At 40.2% G+C, this 12893-nt stretch overlaps 1 protein-coding gene across 1 annotated transcript; it reads right to left on the bottom strand.

The window, feature by feature from the left end:
* Positions 1 to 772: 772 nt before the first annotated feature.
* On the bottom strand, positions 773 to 10950 carry got2a (glutamic-oxaloacetic transaminase 2a, mitochondrial). Its single transcript, XM_029634235.2, has 10 exons — positions 10771 to 10950; positions 9705 to 9861; positions 9388 to 9516; positions 9223 to 9282; positions 8926 to 9087; positions 8691 to 8795; positions 4291 to 4441; positions 4006 to 4171; positions 3764 to 3914; positions 773 to 3569 (listed from the first exon to the last, which is right to left on the bottom strand). The coding sequence occupies exons 1-10, from the start codon at positions 10848 to 10850 to the stop codon at positions 3447 to 3449; spliced, it is 1284 nt and encodes a 427-aa protein (XP_029490095.1). The 5' UTR covers positions 10851 to 10950; the 3' UTR covers positions 773 to 3446.
* Positions 10951 to 12893: the final 1943 nt, after the last annotated feature.

Raw genomic sequence — 12893 nt, 5'->3', positions numbered from 1 at the left:
CCGGCTTCTTCACTTGTGGGATCACCTGCGATCAGCCACCCTGACAGCTGATGGCTTTGCACAACCAAAGAATTTCTGCACAAACTGTCAGACACCCCCTCAGGGAAGCACATCTGCGTGCTCGTCGTCCTCATATTTCTCCAGTTTTTTTCTTCACCTTCTTGCCATTAAATCGAGTTAAGGAGGAAATCAACACCTTTGCAGCCTGAATGGAGAATGTGTCATGTATGAACTGGTCCACGGGAAGTGTAGAAGTGTGTATAATCAGCTGCATGCATTCGCCATCTTCCGGCCTTTGTGCTAGGTTTCTGGCAATAATCTAACCCGGAGTAGAGCTCACATCACCAGAATTCCACTATTTGCAGACCGAGGCCTCGCCTGGGTCCTGTCACCTTTAACGTTAGTCCCCAAAAATTAAGCGTAACTCATGGTTATTATGAAAAGCCATTAGATATTTTGGCCTATTTCTTCATATGCACTGTAGTGACTACTGACTCTACAGTACACAAAGATTTACTTCAGTGGTTTAGCCTAGTCACCTAATTAAAGGCAGAGGGCGCAATAACCACATCAACAGTAGGCCTACATAGCACATCATGGAAAATAAATGTAGCCTAATGTGTGTATTCATTTAGTTCAAAAAAAGTATTAGGCCTAAAGCACCTTATCCTTTTGCCTACCCGACTATGGTAAGACAAGTTTACCTTCTCACTAATACAGTTCACTTTGTGCTTGAATCATTGCTGAAAAGGAAGAATCTGACATTTACACAAACTGCGCAACCATTTTTATTTTACAGAGAACTTACACTGGTCTGACATTACCGAAATCTGAGAAACTCAGAAGATTACAGTGCACAATCACGATGATCAGATTTGTACCATTCAAATTAACTTTGATTTAATGAATCTATGAAACAGATGTGGATAGTGATGTTGGCCAGAAAAAGATCAGGGGTACAGTAGTTAAAAATCTGTGTCTAATTCGGAACAGAAACAGATGCTTCCACCTAATGTGCAAAATAAAATAATTCTAACTCCTGAGACCACATGGTGTCAGTCCTGGAACCTCAGAGCAGGTGATTGAAAACCCATTCAAAGCTTCTACTGACATGCTTTAGAACATTTGTGACCCTGCATTCCATAATGTACAAGGTGGAGTCCACCATTAATCTTGTTCTTTCACAACACAAAGTAAAAACCAGTGCTTGGCTTTGAGGGAAAGTGTGTTACAGGGCGCCTGAACTGTGCTTTCCATGGCCCCTCAGAAACATACACCACAGGAGGCTGCTGAGGGGAGGACGGCTCATAATAATGGCTGGAATGGAGTGAATGAAATGGAATCAAACATAGAAAACATGTTTGCTGCATTCGATACCATTTCATTTATTCTGTTCTAGTGATGACTATGAGCCCGTCCTCACCAATTAAGGTGCCACCAGCAGCCTGTGATGTACAGTACACCACTGAAAGTCAGAGGGCAGTACACACTGAAAATCAGGGGGCATGGGAGTAAACGGCAATGTGCAAGCAACAAAACACCTTTCATGCTCCTGAAATTGAGTCAAGAGTTCATACAGTATACATTACACACACTACCGTTCAAAAGTTTGGGCTCACTTAGAAATGTACTTGTGTTTTCTTTCAATAACATGTTTTTTGTCCATTAAAATAACATCAAAATGATCAGAAATCCAGTGTAGACATGGTTAATGTTGTAAATGACTTTTGTAGCTGGAAACAGCAGATTTTGTATGGAATATCTACGTAGGTGTACAGAGGCCCATTATCAGCAACCATCACTCCTGTGTTCCAATGGCACGTTGTGTTAGCTAATCCAAGTTTATTATTTTAAAAGGCTAATTGATCATTAGAAAAACCTTTTGCAATCATGTGCGCACAGCTGAAAACTGTTGTTCTCATTAAAGAAGCAATAAAATGAGCCTTCGTTAGACTAGTTGAGTATCTGGAGCATCAGCATTTGTGGGTTTGATTAGAGGCTCAAAATGTCCAGAAACAAAGACTTTCTTCTGAAACTCGTCAGTCTATTCTTGTTCTGAGAAATGAAGGCTATTCCATGTGAGAAATTGCCAAGAAACTGAAGATCTCGTACAACGCTGTGTACTTCTCCCTTCACTTAACAGCACAAACGGTCTCTAACCAGAATAGAAACAGGAATGGGAGGCCCCGGTGCACAACTGAGCAAGAGGACAAGTACGTTAGCGTCTAGTTTAAGAAACAGATGCCTCACAAGTCAACTGGCAGCTTCATTAAATAGTACCCGCAAAACACGCCTCTTCATTGTTGACATTGAGACGACTTCGGGATCCTGGCCTTCTAGGCAGAGTTGCAAAGAAAAAGCCATATCTCAGACTGGCCAATAAAAATAAAATTATAAGATGGGCAAAAGAACAGACACTGGACAGAGGAGTAATGGTTGCTGATAATGGGCCTCTGTACACCTATGTAGATATACCATTAAAAATCAGCCGTTTCCAGCTACAATAGTTATTTACAACCCTAACAATGTCTACATTGTATGTCTGATCAATTTGATGTTATTTTAGTGGACAAAAAAAACTTTTGAACGGTAGTGTATATAAATCATCTGTTTAATTAAATGGTACAGTATCCATGGGAGATGTGGCAGTTGTTGATTGTTAGACAGTGCTCTTCCGTTACAACAGCAAAATAACATTCCTAACACATTGTGGCTGGCGGATCATCACAACCAGGGACTCCATGCAGCACATATCATCCCACATAAAACAAGTGCCATGACCCCAGTACCATCACCTAGAAAGGTTCCACTGGCATTAAAGTTGAAACAAAAGTTTGCAGCACCTGACATCTTTTTTGAAAAAGGTTTTGTAAATGAATCCTTAATAAATTAGACGCACATTTCAATACAATTACCTTAAAGAGACAGTATTTTTAGTAAAGAATTTTCTAGAAAAATGTCTTAACCATTATTACTTTGGTGTTCCATATCACAGCCAATAGTTGAGCACAGTTCTTAGAGACAGGGTGTGCTCAGGCCAAGTGAGAGGACATGCTGCAATATAAGACATGATTCCAAACAGTGATATTGTGCTTGTTAGTTTTCATCGTCAAGTATGACTTACACAAGATATGTTGAGCTCATGACCACAGCATGCATGTCTGAGGGAGGGTAAAAAAAAAAAAGATTCAAGAATTCCATGGATATTTTCAGGGAACCACACATTAAAAACCTAGTCACAGATAGTCCAACATACAATATCTAGACAATGCCAAAAGAAAATTCAAAATAAAATAACCCTATGGTATCTTATTATGTTTGATTCTTTCCCTAAAGGAAAGCAGAGGAGAGGGTTCATTTACATAAGTTGTTTTGTTTTTCCTGTCTGACGCTACCGCCCCTCCTTCCTCTGGTGGTGACTACGGTGTGACTCCTGGTTAGCAATCTCACTTGGTCACTGCATGGATACCTTGTGCAAGGTAACCCACATTGCCAGAGGTGACGCCAGCCATGGAGATACGCCCATCCTTTGTCATGTAGACGGAGAACTCCTTTGTGAGGCGCGCCACCTGCACAAGTTGGAATAGTTACTCATTACGACTCATCAACTGCATATTAAGCTATTTAATATCTAGACAGATACTTATAAGTATAGCCACGTTCGATGTTTCATCCAATGATTCCTTACCAGTAAGTAACCCAATGAAAATCACATACTATATTATATTATGAGACAGTGTAGTCTCAGCAACAGTTACTCTACCTGTTCAGGCTTCAGCCCTGTGAAGCAGAACATGCCAATCTGATCAATGACGTGCTGCCAGTTCTGAGTGGAGCCCTCCTTCTTCAGGTTGGCCACTAACAGCTCCCTCATTGTGATGATGCGGTTAGCCATGCCATGCACCTCCCCCAGCCTAGGGAGAGAAGAGCCGTCACTCAACTGGGCCCGTATCATGTTGGCTATGCGACAATTGAAATACGACATTTCGTGGATGACTTACTCACCACTCTTTGTACAGGTCTGGTGTATTGAGGATGGTGGCAGCGATGCGCGCCCCGTTCATGGGAGGGTTGGAGTAGATGGGCCGAATGAGGATCTTCAGCTGGGACTCCACACGCTTGGCCTCCTCAGCATCCTTACACACGACAGTGAAGCCCCCAACACGCTCACCTGAAGACATCACACACCACCACACAAGGCATGTTGCTTAGCTTAAATAATAAATATGGTATTTTGTTTCCCCCAAAACATTATCCTCAAATTTGACCAATGCAAATATCATAACTCACCATAGAGACCCATGTTCTTAGCAAAGGACTGAGAGAGCACAATGTTGTGGCCTTGCTCAATGAAATAACGGACAGCCCAGGCATCACGGTCAATATCACCACTAGCAAAGCCCTGGTAGGCCATGTCAAAGAACACTAGGAGGTTCCTTTTCTGGAAGAGAAAAACATAACTTGTTATGTACAGTACCTTCAGAAATTATTCACAAACCCTGGACTTTAAAAATAAAACAAACAACTTTGAATATCCCTTTGAGCAGTTATTAATGACACTTTAGATGGTGTATCAATACACTCAGTCATTACAAAGATAGAGGCGTCCTTCCTAAGGAGAGGAAGGACACCACTCAGGGATTTCACCAAGAGGCCATTAGAACAGTTAAGAGTTTAATGGCTGTGACAGGAGAAAACTAAGCATGGATCAACAACATTGTAGTTACTCCACATTTTTTTATTTTACCTTTATTTAACTAGGCAGGTCCGTTAAGAACAAATTCATATTTTCAATGACGGTCTAGGAACAGTGGGTTAACTGCCTTGTTCAGGGGCAGAACAGATTTTTTTTTTTTTTTTACTATTATACTAATCTAAATGACAGTGAAAAGAAGGATGCCTATACAAAATAAAAACATTCCAAAACACGCATCCTGTTTGCAATAAGGGACTAAAATAAAACTGCAAAAATGTGGCAAACAAATTAACTTTATGTCCTGAATACAAAGCGTTACATTTGGGGCAAATCCAAACACAGCACATCACTAATTACCACTCCTCATATATTCAAGCATGGTGGATATGCTTGTCAAGAACTAGGGATTTTTTTATTTATAAAAAGAAACAGAATAGGGCTAAGCACAGCCAAAATCCTAGAGGGAAACCTGTCTCAGTCTGCTTTCCAACAGACACTGGGAGACAAATGCACTTTTCAGCACGACAATAACCCAAAACATAAAGGCCAAAATATACAATAGAGTTGCTCATCAAGATGACATTGAACGTTCCGGAGTGCCATAGTTACAGTTTTGACTTAAATCTACTAGCAAATCTATGGCAAGACTTGAAAATGGCCGTCTAACAATGGTCAACCACCAACTTGACAGAAATTTTAAAAGAATAATGTGCAAATATTGTACAATCCAGGTGTGTAAAGCTCTTAGAGACTCACAGCTGTAAACTGTTAGTGCTGAGCAATTAACTTAAATTTCTGTAATTTTTTCAGTTTTTAAACAACTAATTGACCAAATGTCGGTTAAATGATTTGAATTCCATTTCGTTGTTTTTTTTCCTGTGAGCTCAACGCGCACATTGCAGTTTCTCTGGAGATAAATCAGATCCAGCCTGAACTGTGCGATGTAGTAGGGAGTTGTTTCCAACAGGGCAATATTCTATGGTTTAGTGTATAAAACGTGGTAATTAAAATATCGCCACAACCTCGCGAAAAAAAAAACACTAACTTATTATTATTCATCACTACCTTACAAATTCTATTCAATATGTTTCACTACATACATGAGTGGTAAGTCAGTACTGATGATGTTGACTGATTTTGAAATTGTTGTGTTTATATTTTTTTTTCAGTGTAGATATTACATTTCTTTATATTTAAATCATCTTAATATTTCACTACATTTTAGGTCCCCCAGGCTGTCCCAACATGACATGAAAGTGAATTCTGACAGTGTAAAATAACCTTAGTTAACTATAGAATGTATTCAATACCCATTTGAAGAGAAAAATGTTATTGTGTTTGATCAAATTAAAGATTCTCTCAGGGGACACTATTTCAATTTAAGGGGACAACACATGGGCCCAGACCCCGAGTTGGGGAACCATCGTACTACTAACCTCTCTGCCTGCTTGCTTCAATGTTTCCTCTCTCTGTGTATCTGCTTTGCCTCCTTCAGCCTGACTCACCACTGTCTGTCTCACTACTCACTGTAAAGAAAAGGTATTTTGTTATGAGAATTTATACTAGCCAATCTTTTGATTATAGCTAGCTTAATTTCAGTCAACTGCTCCTGCTGAGGTCAGGCTCCGTTCAACGTTAGCTTCTAACTTCATCCTTCTAGCCAGCTAGTTATAGCTAGCTAACTTGCTAACAGCCAGAGCCCTTAACCTACCTAGCCAGCTAGACATCGGAATGAAATATCATCGACTCTTTACCAGTTGTACACTCATTCTCAGAGAGTGAGGTTTTTTTTGTTTTGTGGGATGTCTGTTGACACGGCAGGAGGAGAGGGAAGTTTTTTTTTTTTTTTTACTACAAAAACCACTGTCGGCGGCGTCTCCCTACCACTTGCCACAGTAGGTCTGAGCAGAGGTAGGCCGAGAAGTGAAACTAACTATGTCGTGGTCGGAGTTTCCCATCGGACAGAGTGGTGAGTGAATGCACTGCTGAAAAGGCAAATCCGGGGGAGCAGGAAACATAACGAGCATACATGAATCATTTATGATTCCACTCGTTCAAAGGTAAGTACGATTAGAACTCAGATCAAGAATCCTTCTGAGCGTTGCTCAACGCTGGGAATGCAATAAGAAGTGAGTAAATGAAAATTAAATAAAGAAATGCGAGTAAATGCTATTTCACAAATAAAAAGGTGCGTAAGCGGAATTTATCCTCTACTACATCCCTGGATGGGTCTGGCAAAATCATTCATAAAAATCTATATCCTGCAGGCAGGGTTGAATCTACATTTGCCCGGCATTTAAGCACCTCAAGCAACTTGCGAACCCTGCTCTACCTGAAAATACATGATCTAAGTGATTGATAGCTGTTATTCAGCAGTCGTAAAAGTATGCTTTATTTATTTATTTTGAAGAACTACAAAATAGCGACTTTGTCAGACAGCATATGCAGCAGCTCTAGAGATGAGATGACTTGGAATGAAATAAATAACCAAATGTAACACACACAACTGAAATATGTTAAGCAGTAAAGAGCAGTCACTATCATCATGGGAGTTTTATTAATTGTGTTGTTACAGCATTCAACCTAAATAATCTAAATCCGTGATAATTTAAAAAAATAATCGAACTGACCTCAAAAAGCACTGATCGCTGCCAAAAGTGACTAACATATATTGACTCAAGGTGTGAATAATTATGTAAATGAGATATTTGCATTTCATTTTCAATACATTTGTAAAAATGTCTAAAAACACATTTTAACTTTGTCGTTAAGGGGTATTGAATGTAGATGGGTGAGAATTTGGTAAAATATTGAATCCATTTTAAATTCAGTTTAACAACCAAATTTGGATTCAGTCAAGGGGTATGAATACTATCTGAAGGCACTGTATTTTGGCCTAGTTGGTGGATAATTAGGTTTCATCTGGCTACTGGGTCGTTCCACCAATTTAATACATTTTTTTTGTAGTAGAAAACATTTGTTTCACCTCATTTTAACATTGTCATAAAGAGCACATGTTCAACATAATAAAAAACAAAGTGTAAACTTAAAACGACTAAAACCAGATATAAAGTATGTAGAAAAGATTATGACCTATAATCTTTTTAATAATATAATCTTTGAGAACTAACAATCACCAAATTAAAATCTAGACAGTCAGGGAGAATGGAAAATTCTCCGTAGCCGTATTGATTTTGTTTTATGTTTAAGCAAAAGAACAGCAATAGTCATGGAAAATGTAATAAAATTGCAGGAAATTAGCTTTAAAACTGCAAAATGAAGTATTGCCGCTCTATGGAGAAATGTGTCGAATTGCAGGAAATGGATTTTATAATGCTAAATATTCTACACAGCCAAGATAGGGGCCTCTAAAATGTGTTCTAAAATCCAGCAGCGTCAATGGGCCAGCCGCACCCATTGCCATGCCCACCCCCTAAAACTGTAACCGGGTTGACGTTTAATCTTAAATATCAGCCATAAATCCCCTTGTGACAAGGGGAATAGAAGCTTGTTGTGTGCAACAGAGAGGGGCAATTGAATGCAAGCTTCATCACCCAAAAATTATTGTTAAAAAACATTTCTAGCCTGTTAATCTATGGGTAACAAACAGGGTTGATGTGTTATTCTCGACCCGTTCAGTTTCCCTCCACAAAAAAACAGAAAATGGCCAAAAAGAGTAGAATCAGCTCACCTGCTTTTACACTATGATTTGACTATCAGATGTTCAAGTTTCTTTTAAAACAATTTTTTAAAGGAATAGTTTTACCATATTAAAAGGAGAGTTCAGTTCATTTAACAGGGTTGACCTTAAAATTAGGGACAGGTTTGTTTGTTTTCATGTTGTCTAAATTAAAAAGGGCACTTAATTTAATATAACAGGCTTCTCAAATTCAATATTTGTGCACAATTTCTACCTAAAATATCAAAGGGACGCAAAAGGCACTCATTTCATGGAACGACCCTACTACATCACTTTATATTCAGTTGCGTTTACCTTCACCAGGTTAGCAATCTCCTTCCACTGCTCTGGCCGAGGGTCCACTCCTGTGGGGTTGTGGGCACAGGCATGAAGCATGATGATACTTTTCTCAGGTATTTTCTGAATAAGAGGAAACAATAACACATTTGTTAATCTATAATCCAGCAGTTACTTTAAGTACACATTGATAGGGAGAGTACAATGTGTACACATTGGTAGGGGAAGATTAGGCTTCTGTGCCATGTCTTACAGAGATGTCATTCAGGGCTCCCTGGAAGTCAAAGCCACAGGTCTTTGGGTCATAGTAGGTGTAGGCCTTCAGTTGCATCCCTGCGTCTCTGAAGATGGGTGTATGGTTCCCCCAGGAGGGCTTGGGCAGGTACACATCCCGGGCCTCTGTATGGAAACGGGACTGAGGGAGGGGAGCAGGAAGAAAGACAGTGGGGAAAAGAAGAGACTTTCATTCATTAGCATTCATGATGAAGTTTGTATTTGTAAAAAATAATAATATTTTTTTTTTTTAAAGCAAAAGGAACAGGGCTCTTACCAGGAAGTTGGCTCCGATTCTCAAGGACCCAGTTCCAGAAATTGTTTGGACAGTGATGTTCTGGGAACAAGGAATAAACAACAAACGGTCAAAATAAGGCTGCTAAAGCTGTGCTGTAGAATGTGGAATCAGGATGTCTGAGGTTCCAGGAAAGGCTCGACTTACCCTGCCACTCTTGATAACCTCATTGTTGTCTCCCAAAGCCAGCTTGGCGCATGCCTTGGTAAAGTCCCCCAGACCACCAATAGCCAGGTATTCTTTGTCCAGCTTCTTTGCAGCAATCTGAGCTTCAGCCTAAGAATACAGAGGGTAAATGTCCAGCCAAAGTATGTTGTTCTCTGTGTCCAAGTGATTGTAAGCAGCTAGGCTGATGTCTTTTTAACTTATAGTCTCTCATAAAATTTGGTTGTTTCTCATGTTATGAGGTTTATAATGAGAGTCATCATCATCATCATCATAATCATCAAGCAGTGATTACACACCTTGCGAACACAGCTGAGGACATATGGTTTGCCCTGGTCATCACGGTATGCTCCTACACCCAGATTCATCTTCTTAGGGTTGGTGTCACGCTTGTAGGCCTCTGACACCCCCAGGATGGGGTCAGGGGGACCCATCTGCACCTCGGACCACCATGAGCTGAGACAGTTGGGGAAGGAGATTGAACCATCCCGTAGAAGATAGAAAGGGTCAATTACAGATTTGCATCAACTCAATTTACACCCGATTAAGTAGTCTGATGCCTTTGCACTAAGTAGGATTTGATCCAAATTAGGTGATAATCCCCTAACAGTCTGAAGTTGATTAAGCTAGTCTGCTTTCACACACAGGAATGTTGGATGTGGCAGCATGCATGTGGCAGCAACAACCAACCACTAATGTTGCAAGGATGACATTCTGTCATACACTTACATCATCATTTATTACATCAACGGGTTCATTTGATGGGCCTACCTTTCTTTCAGTGGTCAGCCAGTCACCAGCAGTACAGTAATGAAACATGCTTGACCAGTCATGTGGAGGGGGAAAGCACTACATGCCCAGCTAAGCTCGTTAGTGTTTTGTGACCTTGTTAGTTTGCTACACATTAAAGTCAAATATTTCTAACAGTGCTAAAGCTGTTTCAACTCCTCCAACTGCATGTAGCTACTATAGCTGTGGCTATCTGGTTACCAGTTAGCTGCCAAAACACATCGTTGGATCCTAGTTAAGTAACGTTAGGGTAGCTTGGCAGCTAGCTACTGAACAACCTTGGTTGGTGGCGAGGTTGCAAATAGCCAACCAGCCACACAAAGCCTATGAAATCAGTTACCTGACGTTGTATCATTGGCTACTTTGCTAATTACCCGAAAATGGCTGCGAAAACCAACTAGCTAACATGCTAGTTGTCCATTTGTCTTGAGATAGCTGGCAACCAACCTGCTCCCTTTGAGGGAAAAGACAAAGGGTCGTTCGTCTGCTAGCTAGCTCTGCACTGACTAGTTGTCTATGGCTGCCAGCTAACGTGGTAGCTAGTCAATAAAGCAGTACTCTCGGGGCACATTTTACCTGGCACGAATGGAGAGCGCACCCAACGGAGGGTGTACCCCGACGGTAGAGATGATCTTGCTAGATTTCAACAGGGCCATTGCTGGTACTCAACACAACACGCACGGAAAACCGTCTCCTGAGTTCCCACACACTGTACTACGTAGCTCTGCTGTCAATTGCAGCACACCCCCACGTGCTCAACAGCGCCACGAAGAAGAGTTCAGTCTTTTTGAGTGCACTGTAGGTTTGGGAGTAGCATGTGATACATATTATTGGCCACTTGGTAGCAATACAGCCCCATAGTAGTTTATCAAATACAAGGTCTCCAATGCAGAAGATTCCACAGCCCATACGGGTTTGTAAATGCGATTGTATTTATTAGCCCACCCAGTGTACTTACTGTAAATGTTGACATCTTAAATAAGTTGATAAACAGCTCTTTATTGTCATTAAATATGTCACATTCAAAGATTGATTAGGTTGTACAGACCACAGTCCCAACGGCAATCAAGCATGCACAGCCTTACCTGGAATGCTTTATTTGTTGGTTGCATTCACTGAAAGTGTTACCATTGAAAAATAAGGTTTCTACCAATGCATGCAAATGGTTACTGTAGCTTACCATGTCCAGACATTGCAGTGTCTTTCAGTGCTTTATCACTCCATTTTACAACAAAAAAAAGTATCCTTATGATATAGAATATTAGATGCAATATTAGTCCATCGTTTATAACTGTGAAATAGATGTGTGGGAATGTTTGTAAATGCAATAAATGTAGAGATTCTCTCAATTCAAGGGAGAGATGTTCGGTGGGCTTTTTCTATGACTGAGTGATGAAATTGCAGATAACATTTTCATGCAGGAAGGACTAAGTGCATTCCGCTGTGTATAGCAAAAGTGAGGTGTGAGTTAGGGTTAGTGAAGCAAGAGTAAGTGTACTTCTATCTCCGAGAAGCCTCTCCCTTTCTTCCCCCATCTTGTATTTCTAGCTTACCATCACCCACACGACTTCCTCTCCTGTCTGCTTCTATATTAGTCTGCCTTTCCTCTCTGATTGAAACAGCAAGTCTGATGAAAAGGCCATTTTAATATTGTCATCTACAATCTGTGTGGAAAATGGAATGGATTTGAGTAAGTATAGCAGTGAAATGCTCTGATACCACAATCAATGAATGTGTAAACATAATTGAAGTTGAGAGAATATAGACTACTCCTGTTATATTATTGGATTTCCTTGTTGCCTTTGTACGGCACCATTATTATTTTGGATCTTGTATCTCACCACACAAGAAGCTATGTGTTGGGTTGGCCTAAGTCCATAGCAAATGTATTACATTGCATTATGGGTTTGTGGGAGGATAGTCCCTTAGGATAAAGACGGGTTTGCCTGTGTGCAATTATCAACGATGCAGTGGGATGCTTAGAAATGCCTCTGTCATGTGCTGATGGCATGTTGTCAGTGTTAGATAACATTATTGACTTAATTTACAGTTTGTTAGTTGTCCTGTGCCGGTTCAGTGATTATCACTGGAATTGGGCCAGGCCTCAAAATGTTCCCAATATGGTTTTGTTTTAATTGGGCATTGCCTGCATCTGTCTATCAGCTTGCCCCTTCCCTGTACATATGTACGTATTTCATTATTTAAACCATCTTGAGATTAAGCTTTTCAAACTTGTTTGTTTTACTCACAGGACCATCCATGTGTAGATCACAGGCGGCCGGCTGGTGGCACCTTAATAAGGTGAGGACGGGCCCATATTAATAGCTGGAATGGCATAAATGGAATGGTATCGAACACATCAAGTTTATACTATTCCATTAACTCCATTCCAGCCATTACTATGAGCTGTTCTCCACTCAGTAGCCTCCTATGCATATAGCAAAAGTGCATAGTTTGTAGTATTTTGCACAGTAAAAAGGCTAATTTGTAAATAGGTTCAGTATTTATGTCTTAGTCACCAGAGTGTGTATTGGTGTTTGTGTGTGTGGCACTCAGTGGATATACTGTAGGGAATCTAGGCAGAGACATCCATTCGATTAGTTATTTAATTCACAGGAGCTATATTTAAAGAGTACATCAATAAAACACCAAGTTTCCTTTCATACAATATATGTTTAAATAATGAAAGGTATCGTCAT

This window comes from Oncorhynchus nerka, linkage group LG25 (assembly GCF_034236695.1).
Source record: "Oncorhynchus nerka isolate Pitt River linkage group LG25, Oner_Uvic_2.0, whole genome shotgun sequence".
Classification (NCBI taxonomy): Eukaryota; Metazoa; Chordata; class Actinopteri; order Salmoniformes; family Salmonidae; genus Oncorhynchus; species Oncorhynchus nerka.
This window is presented reverse-complemented; position numbering and strand designations above follow the sequence as displayed.